Source organism: Pararge aegeria, chromosome 10, assembly GCF_905163445.1.
Source record: "Pararge aegeria chromosome 10, ilParAegt1.1, whole genome shotgun sequence".
Taxonomy (NCBI): domain Eukaryota; kingdom Metazoa; phylum Arthropoda; class Insecta; order Lepidoptera; family Nymphalidae; genus Pararge; species Pararge aegeria.
Genome location: NC_053189.1, coordinates 6,406,459 through 6,428,613, shown reverse-complemented (window position 1 = coordinate 6,428,613; position 22,155 = coordinate 6,406,459). Strand labels below are relative to the sequence as shown.

The window sequence follows — 22,155 nt, the reverse complement described above, 5'->3', positions numbered from 1 at the left end:
TAAATGAGGGGTTTTTTGCAGTCCGCTGTAGAGTTCTGTCCTCTATCTGCAACCACATTCAGATTCACACAAAGTATGGGCAAAATTAAACACATATTATAACCTCTATATTACAAAAATAATTATTTAAATCAGTTAAAATTTGTCGGAGTAATGGTGTAAAATCGTCAAACACTTTCATCCCCTTTCCCAAAGGAACCGAGCTTAATGTTGGGATGAAAAGTATATTACCTCTAACACTTCCAAAAATATGTGTACAAAGTTTCATGAGGATCGCTTAAGTAGTTTTTGCGTGAAAGCGTAACAAATAAACTTACATTAACATTCATAATATTAGTAGGGATAGGGATAGTACTGAACACCATTTCATACCATAAACTATACGCCTAGTTCTAATTATCTGCACGTCAAATTTGTGCTGTAGTCTAAAACCAAGGGGGTTAAGTGGGCAGAAATCCCACATAATTAAGATTTTCTCCCCAAGAAGTCGGGTATCTTCCTTTCAGGATTAAACAAAAAAAAAGTCACGACGAGCTATCATAGCCCCCCTACAAATTATAATTTGGCAAACTACTGTAATTAACAGCTAGATAGATAGGTCTGGAACGAAAACAACAAAAACATTTATTTTATCTTTCCAGACTCGCTATCGAATAAAATTAATAGATTGTATACGTATTTGTATTGGTTTCTAGAAAATTCTATATATTCTGCAGCCTCTTTGTCTACACATTTTCACGCTCGATTTCTGTGAGTCTCCGAGACTTTTAGTGTTGTTTTATTACTCTTTAAGGCCATCAGTTACGCTCGTTTTCTGATACGTTGTTTTCGACAAAGGCCTAAGAGTATTAAGTAAATGTAGTTTGCAAGAGTATCGAACTTTGGAGCATTGCGGTTATATCGTGGAATTGTTTGGCGTAATTTATTCTCTTACAATTTTTTTTATTGATTCTGAGGAAAATAATTACAAGTGGTTCGCTCTTTTTCATAATTTTAAGTTTTTACATGAATAATAAAAGTATGAGTGTGATACTGCAATTAAAATATTTAACTAACTTCTTCGGTGTAAAGGAAAGGCGCGGGGGAAAAAAAATTACTACGATAATGTGGCCAACATCATTTTAAAATTATGAACACCTCCACATTCAAGGTAATTTTATTGCTAAAAACAACTTACAAAAAAGGAGGAGGTTCCCAATTCGATTCTTTTTTTAAGTTTGTTAGCTCAGAGCTCTGTCATTTAAAAACCGATATGAATTTGAGAGAGACGATATACTTCATGTGGTTTCATTCGGCTATTACATACAACTTAGGTACGATTGCAAACCTATCCACCTTTGTTATAAAACTACTTTAATAATAATTCAACAAAAGTGTTCAATGTACAGTTATGTCAAAATTTTAAAATGCAAGTATAAAATTACCATCATATAGAATAGAATTATAATAGAAATCCGAACTGCACTTTTGGATTGTAATTTTTAGTTTTAATTTTTTATTTTTTAGTTTTTCTTATTGTAAGATGACTATTGTTTAACTCTTTGTATTTTTATTATAGTTTGTAGTATTAATATTATTTTGTAGTAAATGCTGTGCACACATATAAGTGGCAAGTCACACTGATTACAAACAAAATATATGTTGGTGTTCCTTTAATAAAAAAATAAATAGAATTATCATTCATTCATTCATACTGTTATATTTGATAGTGTAAAAGATAGAGGGATAACTCGATTATTTTATTTTAAAGTACACGTATTGTATAGCTTTTAACGAAACAATTTTTAAAATAGATCCCGGCACAAATTGAACCTAAATTAAAGTAACTTCAATAGCTTACCAAAAAATCTAACTTATTTTTATATGACATGGTAAAATACATTGCAATAAATATACCTAAAGATTGCTACACTCCAAAGATAAGCTATGTTTAAAAGATGAAAACTTACTCCCAGAAAGTGTATGACGGCAAGAGACTTTATTACCGTCGTCACTTTTGACCCCACACTTTATAAATCCTTAAGGGCTTTCGGTGCTCTAAGATTCACTTTGAAAGGATTAAATAAAAGTAGTGTAGGAAATGTTCTTCGTAGTATTCTTCGGAGTAAGTTGTTTTCATTTAAAGCCTGAATAAAATCTCAAATATTCATTGTTCATTTAATTTTCCCAGCGACCCTGCTCTCTGAGCCCAAAGCTGAGAGTTCGATAGCCACTACTGGAAAATGATTGTGTGATGAACATGAATGTTTTTCAGTGTATATATTAAAGCATTTATGTATATTATTCATAAAAATATTCATCAGTAATTTTAGTACCCATAACACAAGCTGTATGTTACCACACATATGATTAAATTGTACGCAACGGTAATCGAAAGTAGTTTACGTTCGCCTTTACAAAAATTATTATAAAGTGTTTGCTTTAAATATCAAACAAATGGACACAGGCATTCCCGCTAACCGGCAATATTTCAGTAATCTGATTGGTTAAACTAAACTTTGCGAACGGAAGCACTGTGTGGCTTTAATGTTTATTACAGGGGATAGTTAAAACGGTGTCTTATACGGGCTGGACCTAAGTTTATACGGTTACATACCAGAAAACGAACGAAGACCAATAATTATTTTAATCTAATCGCAAAAGTTCACGATAGCTAATACTTCAACCTTTTTTACAAAATCTTTTAATATAATAAATGTGAAGGTGTCTTTGTTTTTTTGTTTGTCAGTCCGTCCTTTACGCCATAACTAAGCAACCAACCAACTTGATTTTTGGCATCGAGTTAGTTGAAAGGCCGGAAAGTAACATTGGCTTCTTTTTTCCCAGGAAACTACCCGTTCTCATGGGATTTTCCAAAAACCGTGTTAAACGCGGAAAATAATGAGGTCAATAGCTGGTCTCCAATATGTCCAACACCAACATCTGAAGTAATTAAATTCTGTAAAGTTCAAAGTTAAAGGATTACTGTACAAGGTCTCATCTACCATCACCAACCACCCTTTAAGGTGTGGATATAATGAAATATATACTTAAGAACCAACTTGCATTATATACTCGTATATAGACTTCCGTTTTATCCTCTTTATCCTTTGGGCTTTAGTAAATCCTTAACGAATGCCTGTACCCAAAACTTACCTTCGACTTTTATATAATTTTCCAATCCCATTTCACCTACTTTGGTAATATGTTCGTAATAAAAAGTGCTATATCTCTCTCCTTGTTTAAGCCTTTGCCTACTTGTACAAGTCATTTTTGCCTTCCTATAAGCTAACCGATAAAAAAAGATAATCATCATAAGAGTTTAATAAGAGAGAGCTACTTAGAAACCATAGACACACACATTTGATGCTAGCCCGACGACCCGCATTGGTACAGTTCGGTGAACTTAAGCTCTAAATCCCGCTCTCCTATGGGAACGTAAACCTGTTCCCAACAGTGGGACGTTTATGGGTTAAGGATCATCAACACCAACCCATAACCGTCCAGCAATGGGAATGGTTTAGGTCGTCCACAACGCTGGCCTAGTGAGAATTCGTGGTAAGGAATTAACATTATTCCACTACAAAGCATAAACGTTCACATTTAAAATGGGCTAACAAAAATTCACTTACAAATTCCGTACACCATTAAATTAAGTCCAGACAAAGAACACTTTATTAAACTACCCCGAATACAGATACCGCTGTTTCTGAGCAATAAAAGTCGCAAAAACTCGCAACACAAAGCTAGGCCCTCGCTTCTTGTGTGACTATAATTTGCTATAAAGTGCTGGCACACTCCATACACCTATTTTGGATTTTAAAAAGGACTAGCTGGCACGTTTTCGGTATTTGTCTACCATTTCTCTTTTGCGAAACGTTGGACATGGTTAATTTCATGCATTTAAATTTTTATTGATATGCCTTGAAACTGAAAAAACTCATCTAAGTTTTAAATTTGATATTTCCTTAAAGTTTAACTATAAATAACATATATATAATATATAACAACTATACTATATATGTTTACATGACGCTTTGTCAATGCTGTGTGTACTTGTAATTGACATGCATATCAGTCCATGTTTTTGTGTGTGTGCTATATTTTAAAACGTGTAGTTATTTTAAAACGTTAGTAATATGCATGTTGCTAGTGATCTTAATAAATAAAAATATACAACTATAGTATAAGTATTTAGTTATTCGTATGTATTTCTTTTAATTATGCACAAGCAACAGTCTGTTATTTATTTATTTTATCCTAAGGCAAAATTTATCCTAATGCGACAATGCAGCATATTATTTATTTATTTTTTTATTCCCAATCTTACATTTTTGTCATTGCAGCCATAATGAGACAATGCAGCATGTTATGTAAATTGTATTAATGTACATAACTATAATGTATTTAAAATAAATAAAATAATAAGATAAAATCCTAATCCTATATTTGTGAGTGACTGAGAGTGCAACAAAATAAATCCGTCTTCTCGGTTATCACATCGATTGTTAAACGATAAGGCCGCCTTTTGTATACTGCTTCTCTCTGTGTTGTTTCTTTTCTAACTTTTAGTGTGCAAATAAAGAGACCAAATAATAAATTCCTCCAAACATGGAGGAAAAATCAAATTACTTTTACTGTGCATATATGCAATTATTCATATCCCAAAGGAACTGGGCATCCAAGTATCCTCTCTCTTATAGATGGTGAATGAGGAAATAGTGAAATTATGACGTTCGGCTGTACATACTCGTATAAAATGACAGGTTGTCGCTAACGCTAATTTGACGTAGGTCTACTTGATAAATTATCACAGCGGCGTCAATAACCAGATTTAATGTTTTCTCTTTTTTTTTCATTAGTTATTCAGTCTCTTAACAAGAAGAAAAAGAGTTCTACTGCAATGACTTTCAGAGCGTATGTGTACGGCCGCTGGAAGCTGTCGTTCGTAGACAAGTACACTCTAAAATTAAAGTGTTAAAAGGCATTCCAGTCATGGATTTTAAACGAATCACTCAGTTTGTTTAGTTTGACAGCCGATTGGCGTAGTGGTCAGTGACCCTGCTTTCTGAGTCCAAGGCCGTGGGTTCGATTCCCACAACTGGAAAATATTTGTGTGATGAACATGAATGTTTTTTTTAGTGTCTGGGTATTTATCTGTATATTATAAGTATTTATGTATATTATTTTTAATATTCATCAGTCATCTTAGCACCAATAACAAAAGCTACACTTACTTTGGGGCTAGATGGCGACGTGTGTTTCGTCGTAGTATATTTATTTATTTACAGTTGCACACGGGGTGACTATCTCAAAGTCTACTACGAAGATGGTGTCCACGGTCCAGGACCGCCCGGCATCAACGAATACTCCTCCTGGTCGAAGATACTATGTGGGAACAGGGCTGATGCGCCTCCAGCACTGTACTCTCACGGGCCTGTGATGGTGCTGGAGTTGAAAAGTGGCGAGAAGCCGTCCAACGCGTCTGGTTTTATCGGGACATACAGGTTTATAGATAGGCGTAAGTACTTTTAATATAACTTTGTGTTATACACTAATGAATGTAGAAACTTTGTTTTGAAAGCGCAAGTAAGGCTAAAACAACACTGACTTTACTTTTAATTCATATCTTCAATCGTTTGTACATTAACATATATCATTATATTGTAAATTTAATGTTATAGATAATTTTGGTGATTGTGCACGCAAAACTCGGAAAATAATGAACTTAATTTGTTTTTTTTAGCTTAACTTGATTTTTTTTTTAAATTTTATATTATTCTTTATCAATATTTTTACGTACACAAAGTACGTAAAAACATTGATAAATTACCATTACCAAATTCTACCGGAACGGGGAGTTATATAATATCCATATCAAAGCGCGTAAAGCTGTGATAGCTTAGTAGTTAGGACTTCCTTGCCAAGAATCGACTTTGATTTCCGGCACGCACCTCTAACTTGTTCCTAGGGTGAAGGCAACATCGTGAGGATACGGCCGATTGGCGCTGTGGGCAGCGATCCTGCTTTTTGAGTCCAAGCCTGTGGGTTCGAGTACCACAACTGGAAAATGTTGATGTGACGAACATGAATGTCTTTAGTATCTGGGTTTTTATCTGTATAATATTATTAGTTTTTATGTTTATTATTCATAATTTTTTTTATTTTAGTATATAACACAAGCTACGCTTACTTTGGGACTAAATGGTGATGTGTGTATTCTTAGAATAATTATTAATTATACCTGTATGTCTGAGAGTTCTCCATTACTTTCACCAAGGCATGTGAAGTCTACCAATCCGCACTTGGCCAGCGTGGACGACTGCATGTACCATTCTCATTCTGGCATGAAACCCTGTAACGGCCGGTAATGGGATGATATTGATTTTACGTAACTAAAGATAATGATTTTACGTAATTTCCAAGGTAACTTCGAAACTGACGGCGTGAAGGCCACTGACGCACAGTGTGACTACGTGTTCTCCTCACAGACGGACAGGCCCACTCATGGTAGACTCTACAGCCCTCGATACCCTTCAAGCTACCCTAACAAAGTACGGTGCAATTATCTTTTTAACGCAAGGTAAGTATTTTTATTTTCGACTTACGACTATTAGAGTATTACAAGACTTTTCCTAGCACTAGCGTAGATTGTTTACACAGATGAATTGATCTTGAAGAAAATTTGTCTGAAATTGGCTGCGATCTGTTTTATAGAGGTTAAGCATTCCTAATTAGCGGGAAAATTTCCAAATCTAATAGAAAATATAAAAAAAAAATCGCAGTCACTGGCAACCACTAACTTTGCGCTCTATTAACATATCTCCATCAGTAATAGACTGGTTTCGGAGTTACCTCAATGGCCGTCGACAGCGCATTCAGATTGACGAGTCCTTTTCGTCTTGGTGTGATGTTGCGGCTGGGGTACCTCAGGGTGGCGTGTTATCTCCTTTACTTTTTTCTATTTTTATTAACTCTATTACTCAAAACATCTCTTCTCTCTATCACATGTATGCAGATGATATCCAAATATATCGCTCATCTACCCTTCAAAATCTTGGTTCTGCTGTTGCAGCTATAAATAATTATATGGCTGCAATTTCTGAGTGGAGCAGGCAATATGGGCTAAAGGTCAATCCTGCAAAATCAAAAGCTATCGTTATTGGTAGCTCAGGAATGATCGCGAGGGTTGATTGGCTGAGCATTCCTTCTGTTATTTATAATGGCATCGCTATTCCTTTTTGTGACTCTGTTAAAGATCTTGGTGTATACCTCGACCGGGAATTGTCATGGACAGTGCATGTCAAAGAGCTGAGTCAGAAAGTGTTTGTGGCGATGAGCTCGTTGCGAAGGCTGCAATCATTTCTTCCAATTCCGACCAAAGTTATGCTAGCACATTCTCTCTTTCTATCTATTCTCGATTATGCGGATGCAAGCTTTCTTAATCCGACCGAGGATCAGCTTAATAAACTTGAGCGTCTTCAAAATCTTGCTATTCGGTTCATATTTGGCCTTCGCAAATATGACCATGTTTCCGAATTTCGACAAAAACTCAAGTGGCTTCCTATTCGTCGTCGCCGGGATATGCATGTACTTTCTCTTCTGTACTGTGTGTTATTTCATCTAAATACTCCCTCGTATTTAAAAGAGAAGTTCACTTTTCTTGGTGAGCAATCTGGTGTAAGATCGTGCCGTGCGCTGACGCTGTGTATGCCTTATCATAGGACAAAATTTTATAAGCGTTCGTTTAGCGTACGAGCTGTGGAATTGTGGAATGCGCTTCCATTGAGCATACGACGATCCAAATCACTGGCGATATTTAAAAGAGCAGTTAAGGCCCATTATATTGTTAACGACTTTTAATAGTATGTATATATGTACTTACTCATTTATTGTATGTTAAAGTATTTAATTATGTAAGTGTTGTTATTATATATATTAGTTTATTTTTATATTTATTTATTTATTTATTATATTATTTACTTTTTATCTATTTGTGCACACTAGTTTATGTATTAGCATGTAGTTATTTGCATGTATGTATTTTAATATTTGTACCACCAGCAGTCTATTCTCCTCTTCTTTTTTTTCCTAATTCTAAGGTTGCCTGGCAGAGATCGCTATTAAGCGATAAGGCCGCCTTTTGTATTACTACTTCTTCCGATGTTTCTGTTTTTGTTATATTTTAAATGTTGTGGTATACAAATAAAGAGTTTAATAATAACCACTACCTCCGTTTTTTAATGATTCCTTAACTGTATTTAAATTGAACTGGCCTAAAAAACTATAGAAATAAAATAGCACGGCTACATTCAACCGTGCAAATATCCCTTATATTCGCTCGGTTAAAGCATGAAATTGTCTTTGATATAGTAATTGACATAAAACCTTCATCATTGTGGGATTCATGGTGGGATATTTTTGAGTGCAACTTTTGTTACATACTTAAGACGTTCTTCTTTTAAAAAATGCGCGCCATTCAATTTTCGACTTTTAATGATTGTATTTTTATTCATCTAAAATGTGCAAGATGGACACTTCTTTAATTATATACCTGCAAACAAATTTAATATTTTGTTTACAAAGAATAACACTTTAATGTTTAAATTAAATTTTTCCAATTAATATTTCAAAGAACATGCGAATTTCTGTAGCTTCCATAGGTGTGTATTTAAAATAAACGCAGCGAGGCGCACATTAATTTACACATTCATAACATTTGGTTAGAATTATGCCCCGTAGCTAAATTGGATGCATCAGGCGTGCTTAATTATTATAAACCGCGTATAACAGACGCTAAATTTAGTATTCTGGTTTTATGTCTACGTTAATTTCAGCCAATCTCTGGACTAGAGTAATCCTGGAATATAAGCACTTCACCTATGTTTGTTTTTTCATATAAAATTCTTGCTTTGAGAAGGAACGTCAGTATTTTTCCGACATGGATTTGGTTGAATATCTTAGGCTCGTCAGCAATTCTTTTATTATTGATACTAAAATATATAATGACTCGTTGGTAATTTGTATTTGTAAATAGAATGTGAATTTGTTTTTATAAAAAAATGAAATGGTTTATTATTTATTTAGTATTATTTGATTTTGTATACTGGAGTTGGGGTTAACCGATTATTAAATACTTTAACGTCCCATTGCTTGGTATTGGCATTGCTCCTCTTTAGGTGGGAGAGGTAAAGTGTTTGGCAGCAACACCTATAATATTAGTATCTTTATCACCTTATTGGCATCATCGGGTGTGCTAAGAAATAGTCTCTGTTTAACAAAAATAAGCCAATTTCTTCTGGCTGCTGCGGAAATTAAGATACGCTTACTCATCTATTTTTAAGCGACTGTCAATGTAGTATTTGGTAATAATCAGCAACTCGCTTAGGCACTGGGGTGGATTACACCAGTTTCCAACAATGGGCTCGTAATGAGAATTAATTGGTAGAAATACTTTGATATCTATAATCGAACGCTCTAACTACTACACTTACTGAGACAATTACAATGATAAAGTCAATAATCGGCGTGATTTGAGTTAAATTAAAATCACTCCATTAAACGTAACAAAATACGTCGCAATAGTAATTTCATTCCATTTGCAATAGCACATTTTGACACATTGCGCAATAAACCTCGAGTACGGCAGTTATGTAACTTGAATGAAGTTTTAAGTGCGTGGATATTTTATCTCCTTCTTCCTACAGTAAAATATTTAAGGATAGCTAAGGAAGTAATATTAATGTCATGCAAATTGTAAAGCATATTTTTACCCCGGGGTGTCGGAGCTTTTTATTTATAATTATTTTTAATCAGTTCATTAGCTCCCGTAACTCCATACAAACGAAAAAAAAAAATACTTGTTAATTTTATTAGTGAGTTAAAATTGTTTGTGTTTTTAACATTTTTGCAATTAAAATTTCCAATGATAATTATCCATACATTCAACGGATTTCAGCTTATTTATGTAAATAGACACAGCGAAACTCTCATTTACTATTTCATAACATTTGGGCAGAATTATACGCCGTTGCTAAATTGGATTCATCAGGCAATACAAATTGTAAACTAAATTTTGTTTCTGAACTTACCATTTGAAATTTAGACTAACTTCATTAGTTTATTCTACATTTAGCAACTGATATTTTTATGCTATAATAATTTGCTCAGCAAATGTTACTTTTCCATGTGTGTTTAGCGTGCGGAAAGTTATTCTGTTCCACACTAGTGCTTTTTGGCTTGCATAAAACATTCAAATACATGAAAGTTATCTGCACATTTTTTTGTACGAAATTACTATTCTTAATCAAATATAAATATAATACAAGAATTAAATTAATAAATATACATTGTTGTCCAAGGATTACTATGTTTTCAATGATTTCCATTCGTTGTTTTCCTTTTCGCAAATATATTTAAAAATATCGTCAAATGCACGTGAAAATTGACATTTTTACTCGTCAGTATTGTTGATCCGCGCCGGAACCGGAACCAGAACTCGTGAAGAAATGATATACTTTCCACACTTGTGTTGGAATGTACTATTTTTGTTGCGCGAAATATGTAATTATTAGCATTTGCAACTGTGACAAGGTGGTTCATAAAACAATAAGCACCTGACTTCGTTGTCGACCAATTTCTGATTCCATACAAACATTCTTCTGCTGCTTTTAAAATAATACCTTCTTAGTCAAGCGCTTTCTGCCAAATAAACTGTCATCACCTATTCAACGTATTTGTCGTAGAATAAAAGGTAGTACTTGCTCTTTTCAAGTATTTCAGTAAAACTAGGTCCATTTTTCCGGTATATCAACATGTTCAAATTCAAGCTAGCTGACATACTAAGCACTTTGGTAGAGTATTATAAATAGAAGAGGAATGAAATGATTATTCTAATAACCCTGTTTAATCTAGATAGGCCATAGTAATTGGCTTACCAAGGCTTCTGAAACTAAGCAAAATTATCTAAATTAATGTTTGATAGACATTTAGAACGTTATTTCTATTATTATTAAAGCGAAACCTTTTCAATTGCCTATTGACAAGATTTTAGATAAAATGGCTTAGATTTTAGGAATCCATTTTATATAAATCATATTCTTTTGTTACAGAAAACACGAAAGGATCAAATTAGTGTTTGAAGAAGCCTACTTGCAGAAGGGTGATGAAAGGTAATATTTTCGTAATAATATAACGTTACTTTCTTTTATGATTAAACGGTACGGCTTTGGCAACCTCGTTGGCGCAGTGGCGCACTGTTGTCTTATCGTAGTATCGTAGATGGACACGGGTTTGATCTCCGGTAGGTAAACTTTTTGCATTTATAATTTCTAAATTGTCTCTGGTCTGATTTTTTAAAATTTTCTGCCGTGGTTAGTTATCCTATCAACAAAGACTTTTCCGACATTATCTTGTTTTTTTTATTCCATCACAGGTAAGCTCCTGACTGCAATAACCTAACCAGGCAGAGTGTAGTCTAATATGGTAACTGGCTAACCTGTTGGGGTATAGCATTTATATTAAACCCATACAACTAATTGGGTTCTACGCGATATCGTGTCGGAACGCAAATCGCTACGGGGCACGTTTTTGTCAGTAGGGTGGGAACTACCCAAAGCCAAAGACAGAGTAGGAGTATAAATGCAGACATAATAAATTCCCAAAAATGACCCTGCTGGGGATGGTACCCCGGGACCTACCACCTAAAACCACATCGCTTACCGCTACGCCAGAGAGGTCGTCGTTCTCCTTTATCGTTACTATCTATATTGTTTCTTTAGACAGTGAAAATACTGTTTATTTTGCACTCTTGCGTGATCATATTCAACACTCCCCGCATTACCATATTTACATTTCACTGAAAATCCTTACGCTTACATTTTCTTTGTCGATCGGAAGATCGGAGGACAAAATGTAACATTATTTTCTTATACACAAGACGATGTGAATCAAAGATTGCTTTGTTTTATTTAAATCGACGATGTAAGCCCTTTACTAGGGCTTGGCTGCAGTGATTGTAAGATGATGGTAAGAAAGGTTTTCGAGCAGAAATTATCATCCAAGCAACCTCACGTCATATCGCTCAATTTCCAAACCAGTGCTACGAAATTTGTTTAAAAGAGAATTTAGATGTAGAGGTGGACTGATCAGTTTCATACGTTTTTACAGTGTATTATTAAAGTGAGTACTTTTAATGCAAGAGTGTCCTTTTCACAAGCGCTACCGAAAATATTAAACGTGAACGATGATATAGTCTATTAATAGTGTCATTCTGGCTGACTAAACAAATTACTTGCGGTAATCTTTGACGACCTACCTGGCGCAACGGTGAGAACAACGGCGGAATTGCGCGAGAGCGTTGAATTTAAGTTTTTAGGTCCCGGGTTCGATTCCCCGTACAATTGGGCAAAAGGTGGCCAATTTGGGAATTTATAATTTCTGAATTTTCACTAGCCTGGTACTAGTGGGAAGCTTTGGCCGTGGCTTGTTATCACCCTATCCATAAAGTCGTGCCGTGAAGCTATTTAGTGTCCCGGTGCGATGTCGCGTGGACACTACCATACTCCCTAAAAGGTTAGCCCGCTACCATATTAGATTGCATCATCACTTACCACCAGGTGAGATTTCAGACAAGGGCTAACTTGTAGTGGAATAAAAAAAAAGAAAAGAATTAAAACCAAAAAATAGTTTTTTACCGACGATTGCCTCCATATACTTACCTGGTGAAAGGTACAAAAGTCGGCTTTATCGTTAGTGCATATTATCATAAGGAGGTTCTTAGATAATGTTTTACGGCCACAAGAATACGTGATAATCATGTTGACTTTGTTTTGTTAAGTTTAAGGTTATAGGTGCCTAGGGGACGTTGCAGAAGTTTTTTATTGACATGATTTTTTTCTTGTTACAGTTGCCTTAACAGGCTGGATATAATAAAGGTTTTCGATGGACGAATCTCCACGGCTCCTGTTATTGCAATGCTCTGCAATGAAATTGTAGGTGAGAAAATCGGAATATCTACAGAAAAGTCTATATATTTTTTTTTTTTTTTTTTTATTATCTTTTAGTATTTTCCTATTTTTTTTTGCATTAGGTATGTACAAATGTATGTATTATTTTTGGGGACATTCCTCGATAATTATTTTAACAACTACAATACAATTTAATTTATATATTTGAATATATCGGTATTTAAACTAACACTTTTAAAAAGCAAAGTTTAATTGAATTAATCCGACCTAATGCGGCAATATTCAATATTCCTTTAGTTTACTGCAACAATTATAAAAAATAATAATAAAAAACACATTTAATGCAGTTTTAAACAAGCCGTTCATATTATGTAATTTTTTTTCGCTACAGTAAAAAATAAAACTCAAAAGTCACGGAATGTAATAATTGATTTGGAGTGTGCAATTAACTGAAAAACGTGTATTCTTATATAAGAATATAATTTCATCTATAACCGTCACTGATGGACTAAAGACGTCTCCCAAACGTGAGTTTGCCTATCTGCCTATCATCTAAAGTATGGTAATACTCGAATAATGACCCTAAGTAAAGTAATACAATGCCAAGTCAATACGATTCTACGGTATATTTTGAATTAGTTTTTCACATTTTCAATAGCGATAGCATTTTCGAGTAAACGTTTGCGCATTCTATAGCAAACATTTGTAAAGGTTTGCAACCCTTTTTGTATCCCCGTACTGTAGTCCCAGAAACACCTATACAGAGGTTGTTCTGTTTATTGTTTGTAATTGGATTTCGTACACGCTAAAGGCTGCTTAAGCGTGGTCCTCTTAAGACGTCTGTCATTCCTCTAACTTGTATATTACGGAACATAATGATTTGAATGTCGAAAGCTATGCTTAGATCATCTCTACGTGATCAAATAATGATAATGGGAGCGACATGGGTCAGCGAGTCGCAAAGGACGATGGTTAAGTCATATCTCGGAAAACTCACGGTTCCTTTGGGTTCAACACACCGAGCGAGTTTTACGGAGCTGATAGACGTAAGGGCCTAAGGCCGGGTTACTTAGAACTCCTTGATTAAATATACATGTTCAGCAGTAGACGTGCGTCGATTGATATGATGACGATGTAAATTTAATAACCGATTGTTAAAAATATATGAAGAAAAGTATCGTATTGATATGTCCTCCTTGATAGGGACGCAAATATCGTGGCATTTTTATTTACTGCTTGACCCTCACAAAATACAAAGGATTGTATAATATAACGAAACGGAAAGGTACATGGTAATATTTAAGAAATAGATTAAAATTACTTGTACGTATTGGGGCGATATTTGTCAAAAGGGCAAAAGGAGGTTTCAGAATGGATCTTTTTATTAAAGGTATAAAATGAGAATATTTTTTTCAGGTTACGAAATTCTTTCGACGGGACCAGACCTATTGGTTCAATTCACGGCGAAGTCTGATACACCGGGACAAGGGTTCAAAGCAAGTTACCAATTTATAATGGACGATAACTCTAGCACAGGTTTAGTAAGCATTTTCCGTAAACTACTCGATTTTTATACATTAAAAATCTATAACTTGTTGTTTGACAAAAGTGAGGAAGTTGCGGACAGCTAGCTAATATTTGAATAATGACATTTTATTCGCTTTACGTTGAATTTTAAACTTGAGAAAATTGGAGAGAAAATGTTAACTTTGTATCCTTGGGCAATAAAACTTATTGAAACCTTTTATCTGCCGTGGGGACATGAGTCCAAGACGTAGAGGATCCATAAAACGGATTCGTAGTCGTTTGTAGTGAACCTTCGATAAATAATTTAAAATGTCCATGTGCGTAAAATATCTATAGCTTTACTACAAGATTTGCTCGCTACTACCGAGGAATCGTTTTCGAGTATCGAAATACTTGAACTGCGTAGTAAAATAGTTCTTAGGTAAGTTGAAACAAGGCTCAAATCAAAATCTACACCAAGCGATATACTAAGAAAATAAAGCTTAATTTAAAAGCAGAAAAATCTGTATGGTTTCATTTATAATTTCTTCAATCTTTATATTCTACACCAAACAGATCTTCGGCAATATATTCACTAGGAATGTTTCGCTCTGACACCGGAGTATCCTCAGGAGATTTTGACTTTACAATGACTAATTGTTGACAATTATTCACTGTAAAATCCTCCTGCTTTTCGCAGAGCAAATTAAGCTTAATTTTCATAACATATCATGGAATTCCGCAAAGTCGCAACGCCTGCCTCTATCCGAAATCAGGTATATTATACTTCGATGCCACAGAGTTTGATATGCGAAAACTACTCCTCGATTGCGAGGCTGCCAATTTCGTACTAAGGCTGACTGAAGACTGGTTTAGCTGGACTATTATATTTCCATTTTTGTGAAATTTCTTTGTGGTGTGCAATAAGTGTATTAAAATTAAGAAGAATTTATGAAGAAGAAGATTAGTATGAATTTTTTTTTCTTTTGTTTTCCTTATCCTAAGGTTGACTGGAAGAGATCGCTATAAAGCGATAAGGCCGCCTTTTGTATACTTCTTCTGTCTGTGTTATTTTTTTTCTTCTTCTGTATTTTTATTTGTGTGCAAATAAAGAGTATAAATAAATAAATAAGAATAATATTGATAATAATTTGAAAACATGTCGTTGTTGTATTAAGTTTTAATATTTATTTCAGATCTCGATAGTAGCAAAAAATCCAGTGCAGGAGATTCTTCAATTGCTGTGGGACCAGCAGTCAGTGCTGCGAGTAAGTTTTTTTACGTCTTACTTTTGTACTCTTAATAAAGTAGGTACTACAACTAAAATATGTCGGTTTTAAAATTCCTAGAATTTCACAAACTTCAAGCCTATCCAGAGAGATACAGTATAATTTTTGTTATTCGTCTTAGGTAACAAACAAATGAAGTATTCATTAGAAATTGGACCTTCTTCGGTCACTACAATTACTGGGCAATCCAAGCTTTGGTGGATGTACTTCCATACTTAAATTCGGCTCACCAAGTTGAAATTGTAGAGTAATGGAGCATTTTGCACCTTAAGTATTCAGTAAAGCTTGGTTGATTTGTTATGTACGGAAAATTTTAAAGCACAAATACTTCATAACCTTAAATATTATTTTTTTCCTTTTTCGACACCACATTCTCATAAACTGCAATAAAGAAACTTCAAATTCTAAAAACACACGATTTTTTCTATAAACATACACAATACTTTGCCAGCCAGCATTTTCAAAAAGTTGATTGGTTGGTTCTAAAAAGTTTGCACCTCATTCTCACTACTTATTGGACGCCCCTCGTATGGAGATGCATTATTTTTTATGTACACTTTTACCTCAACTATCCCACTTTACCATCAATGTGCGTCGATAATACTGCTAAGGATACGATCATAAAACATTATCCGCCATCTTTAACCGTCCATCCATTTCACCATCATCCTGCGATTAAGTATTCAGGCCCGATAAGAGGCGTAGTGGGAAAATGATCTTCCCTTAAACCCTTCCAAAAGGCGGTATCATTAACACAGACTGACTGACTTGTATAAAGTATTTGATATCCTTCTACCGCTTAGCGAGTGGGGCCATAGGCTTCGACCAGGTATATACCTACTAGGTAATACACACATCGCCATCTCGCCCAAATCAGTCAAAGTAGCGTAGTTTGTGTTATGGGTTCTAAGATGACTGATGAATATTTTAATATGAATACATATCAATCATACAATATCACACAAAAATTATCAGTTATGGGAATCGAACCCACGGCCTTGGACTCAAAACGCAGGGTCGCTGCCCACTGTTCGTTCGTGTCGCTGTACATTGGTGTTTCTTTTTAAAATAAATCATCATTAGCCATTACTATAAGAAAGTCTTCGAACGTAGTCTTAGTGCGTATTGTTGGACTTCACACACCTATTAAATCAGGAATAAGAACACATGTTTCTTTACGATATTTTTCTTGAACAATAATTCCATTAAGATCTTGAAAACCCCCGAAAGAATAACATGCGTGCCCGTGATCGAACTTACTCATTTGAGTATCTGGTAGAGATCGCCTTTAAGCGATAAGGCCGCCTATTGTACCCGTCATCATCAATGAAAAGGGATAAGGCCACCACGTTGGCCCAGTTTGGTGGACTCAACACGCCTTTCAGAACATTATGGAGAACTCTCAGGTGTGCAGTTTTCCTCACGATGTTTTGAACTGTTGAAGCAAGTGTTACTTTAATTGCTTAAAACACACATAAGTAAAGTTGGAGGTGCGTGCTGGGATTCGAACTCGGCCCCCCGAAAAATAAGTTGAAGTCCTTCCCACAGAGCTATCATCGCTTCGTTGGCTTTATTTTTTGTGCTTTGTGTATGGTGAACAATAAAGTATATTTGATTAAAAAGTGTACATTTTTTTTCCACTCCAATGATGATGCGGTTTAAGACAGTAGCGGGCTAACCTGTGAGGGATTATGGTTGTCATACCCCTAATTCGTACGCGACCTCGCACCGGAATACTAAATCGCTTAGCGGCCGTATTTGTCTGTGGGGTTGTAATTAGCAATGGCCAAGGCACCACACCACAGAGAAAATTCAGAGAAAATTAAATTCTACCGGGAATCAAACCCGGGACCTTTTACTTAGATGCTTAGCGCTCACCGTTGCGTCAAAGAGGTCGTTAAAAATATGAAAGTCGTGATAATTTTTTTTTAAATCTATCTAAAAATCTGCCTTTAGAGCCAGTCACCGCACCATTTCGCACCGCTCTCCTCTAATTTATGCACCCTTATACATCACTAAAAATACGTTCATATAGCTTAATCCTCTTCCAGCGTCTACCTGCGATCAAGTATTCAGGTCCGATAAGAGCCGTAGTGGGAAATTGATCTCTCCGTTGTACCCGTCGCCTTACCCTCCCAAAACGCAATGTCATTACGACTTCCTGGCCCGAGGGAGGCAGCGGGTGAGATTAGTGTTCGAGGACTTCAGCCTTCAGCGAGTCACGGGCAGCATTATCGAGTGAGTTGTCAACACTTTGTTTTTTGTTGTACGCATGACTTAAATATTAATTTTGCTTGTGAAAATGGTTGGGACTACTTTACTCCCTTGCATTTATAATAATAATACAGTACAATAAAATATAAGTACAATGTTTTTTATAAAATTACCCTGGACCCCCAAACTAGGATATCCCGTGTCTTGGGGGTCAGTGTCTTCCCATATGTGCTGTGCCCGTATTTATTACGTATGTAAGTGTGTGTGTTTATGTGTGTGTGCGAGCATGCGTGTGTGTGTGTGTGCGTGCATGTGTGTGGGTGATTATTTATTATTTATTCAAATTAATATTCAATAAAAATATTATACATATTTAGTAAATTTACCTTAACGAACGAATTATATTTTCGGTATCTTATTAACTTATATTTGTCATATTTTTTTAGTCTAAGATGGTATCGGGTTTATCTGTTAGGGAGTATGCCAGTTGTATTAGACCTATACACCCTAATCGGTGTCTACGCGACATCGTACCGGAGCGCTTAATCGCTTAGCAGCACGTCTTTGTTGTTTGGCTGGTAACTAGCCACGGCAGAAGCATCCGATCAGACCAGACAAAATTCAATGATAATTCCCAAAATGCCACTTACGGGAAACCAACCCGGTATTTCCTATTTAAAATCACAGCGCTCGCCGCCGCGCTTTGGAGGTCGTCATCAGCGTATTAACGTTCTACTACTAGACACAGTCCTTCTCTCTCATAGAAGACATGGTTCTAGAGTATAGAACCACCGCGCTGCTTCAATTCGGTTTGGTGGACTTTTACGACTATTATAAAAACATGTTTGTGAAAATAACCGGGACTAAGTACTAAACGTGCTCTTGGAGCACGGGTGTGCATACTTCGAAGTTTTTTTTACTATAACTTCGCCTCCACTACAATCTCATAAAATGATTATGCAGTCTGAGGTAGTAGGTATCCGAGACCGAGGTGAATGGAAATTTATTGTACCATCGCAGATTGAAAACAGCCATAGTACAAGAAATATCAAAATGATTTTTTTAGATTAGCTTATTTTAGTATTTTTTTTAGTGTTTTTTTTTAGCAACATCACATAGATCATTGCTAGTTTATTTTATTTATTTTATATAGATATGTACTGTTTTTGTAATTATTAATATGTATGTATATTCTTAGAGGATAACACCGCTATAAGGATTTACATGTGAGCCAATTCCTCAAAATGGTTGCCTGGAAGAAATCACTATAACTGATAAGGTCACCTTTCTTGCACAAATTTAAATGACTTGTACATTTGTTCTCGTTTATTTTTTCTTGTGTTCAATAAAGCAGTTTCGATTTGATTTGATTGATCCTTCACAATGCTCCGATCAGACCGACAGATGTAATTTTCTACGCGCGTGACCTTAATTTTGAGTTAAGATTGTTTGCAATGATTGTTTATTCCATAAAGAATCATTGCAAACGTAGTAGTTAAACAGTTACCTTTTTAATTTGCTTTGTCAGTCAAAACTATTTTCAGTGAAAAAATGTACGTCGTTTTTAATACAACATTGTTTAATCAAGTTTATCCGCCGTTATCTGTAATGAGGTGAAATAAACTTAGGAAGGTTTGTAAGAAATCCTTCATCTAATCCCACGCACGTCGTTGGTCTGGCCACGAAGTCATAATGACGTAGCAGTATCGAAAAAAGCTCAATAAAAGTAAGCCTTACTTCTTTGTGGTGGATACAAAAATAGAATACATTAGAGCAAAGTTGATCGAAAACAAAAAGCATTCCAAAAGTAAAAAAATAAAAATCGGTAGTTATTACCTATTAAAATATTATATGCTACTAATATCTGTGTCAAAGAAGTTTGTAGCATGTTTCCGATTAGCGGTGCACGCCGTTTTTCTGCTTTTTCTTTTTTTAATAGTATAATACAAAAAAAACGCTATTTTGTACGCTTAAACAACGTTTTACGTACTTTTAAAATACGCAACCGATTTTAATAATAAGCAATAGATAGAATGATTCAAGAGGAAGGTTTATAAAAATATGTCGCAACAAATATATTTTTTTAAACTTACTTTGCAGACGCTGGCTAGACCTCCTGAGATAAACTTAACACTCAACAAATATTTTCGGCAAATATTGACGGCCCAGTGGCGCAGTGGGCAGCGACCCTGCTTTCTGAGTCCAAGGCCGTGGGTTCGATTCCCACAACTGGAGAGTGTTTGTGTGATGAACATGAATGTTTTTCAGTGTCTGGGTGTTTATCTGTATATTATAAGTATTTATGTGTATTATATTCATAAAAAAATATTCATCAGCTATCTCAGTACCCATAACACAAGCTACGCTTACTTTGGGGCTAGATGGCGATGTGTGGATCGTCGTAGTATATTTATTTATATTTATATTTATTTATACTTTGTATGTAACTATAGAAATGTTACTTAAGTTACAACAAATTCTATAAATTTAACTTTCAAAACTAACTAGTCGTACTCAAATACAATCATTATCGGTTCAGCAAAAACGTTTTAGCCGTTCCTGTTAGAATTCGATGAATCGGTTTAGTAATGGATCCATGCATTCGCTGAAGAAAAGAAATAAACTGTTAGTATGGATTATTATGACTGGATTTTGCCAAGGCTAATATTGGTCGTTGTGAATATAATATGACCATAGCTACAGATGAGAGAGCACGGAGTCCCCGAAGCAGAAAATCTATGCATGGGCAATGGGTATTATGGATTGTATATATCATACCGTGATCGATATCAACAGAATTGCGTATTCCTGAGGGAAATTTTACGGGTAATCGGGTGTTTAAATTTTGGATTTAGTAAAGCGTTAGCAAACTCAGACGCTATTTCTACAAAACTTCATAACGGAGGAATCTTGATTACGCAAAATTAAGCAAAGCTGGGCAAAATCTGAAGAAAAGTCTGATTGTAACAAATGCCACAGAAATGTTTGTAAAATTTGTAGTACGGATTGTATGACTTATATACGAAGAAATAAGATTCATACTATGATGTTAACGTGTTTCCATACTCGAAATCGTCTCTACATTTTCTCACAAAGCCTTTTCTAGTTGGAACCATGTGTTTGAATTTCTTTTTTAAGCTTTAAGTTTTGAATTTAGTAAAGCGTTAGCAAACTCAAATGCTATTTCTACAATACTTTATATCGGAGGAACCTTGATTACGCAAAATTAAGCACTACTGGGCAAAATCTGAAGAAAAGTCTGTTTGAAACAAATGCCAGAGAAATGTTTGCAAAATTTGTAGTACCAAGTGTATGACTTATATACAAATAAATAAGATACATACTATGATGTTATCTTGTTTCGATAATTGAAATTGTCTCTATATTTTCTCACAAATCCATGTGTTGGAATTTAGGTCTTTATTAGCTTTTCTTTTAAATAATAACGAGTATGTTTGAACCTAATATAAAACAGGTTCCGACGGCTATTGTGGTGTAACAATTAACACCAGCTGCGAATGGGATTTATCACTACAACAGATAACCATACAACCACAAAACCGCGTAACCCACAACGCTAACTTGTGTCCATATCCCGCATGGTCGTGGAACCGCAAAATGAGTTTTACAACAAGTTTAATTTTGGCTCGCAGTTGCAGCTTAGTGGTGTAACGGAAGTCGTTAAAATGCGTTTAGCTGTTTTTTGTGTTATGCGAAATTGTTTATGGACGAACAAACTTTTGTTTTGCTGCTGTTTTAAAACTATATTTTGCCACTGTATTTTAAAATATCATTACCATTTTAAAATTACAAAATTGAAATATTCCATTTCACCCATTCCTATTTCATCTATTTATATAAAAATGTTATGTTGGTTTGTATACGCTTCAAAAACTCAAAAAGTTCGGCACCGATCGAGCTGAAATTTCAGCATGATATATAATACGCATCAAGGATTGTTTTTATCTATTTTTCTCAACCATTCAATCACAATGTGCCACAGCGAAGCGTGGCAGGGTACAGCTAGTATAAAATAAAACCCAGTAAGATCTCTTCACCATCATCTTAATAGACATCCACTGGTGAACATTTAATTATATCACGATCTTTTGTCGGTAGCATCTCTACTTCTCGTGCCATCCATCAATCTACCAATGGTAGCGCAATCATTTTTCGTTCAGCAAGTGTCGACAAAAAAA

The 22,155-nt window shown here is 35.0% G+C and overlaps 1 protein-coding gene across 1 annotated transcript in view; it reads left to right on the top strand.

Moving 5' to 3' along the window:
* The window catches only part of LOC120627140 (suppressor of lurcher protein 1-like), a 100,441-nt gene that overhangs the window by 63,883 nt on the left and 14,403 nt on the right, over positions 1-22,155 (top strand). The window contains exons 5-11 of the mRNA XM_039895007.1: positions 5,271-5,500; positions 6,406-6,562; positions 11,091-11,150; positions 12,887-12,975; positions 14,364-14,483; positions 15,650-15,721; positions 17,794-17,980. Coding sequence (XP_039750941.1) covers positions 5,271-5,500; positions 6,406-6,562; positions 11,091-11,150; positions 12,887-12,975; positions 14,364-14,483; positions 15,650-15,721; positions 17,794-17,980 — 915 coding nt within the window. The remainder of the gene's footprint in view (positions 1-5,270; positions 5,501-6,405; positions 6,563-11,090; positions 11,151-12,886; positions 12,976-14,363; positions 14,484-15,649; positions 15,722-17,793; positions 17,981-22,155) is intronic.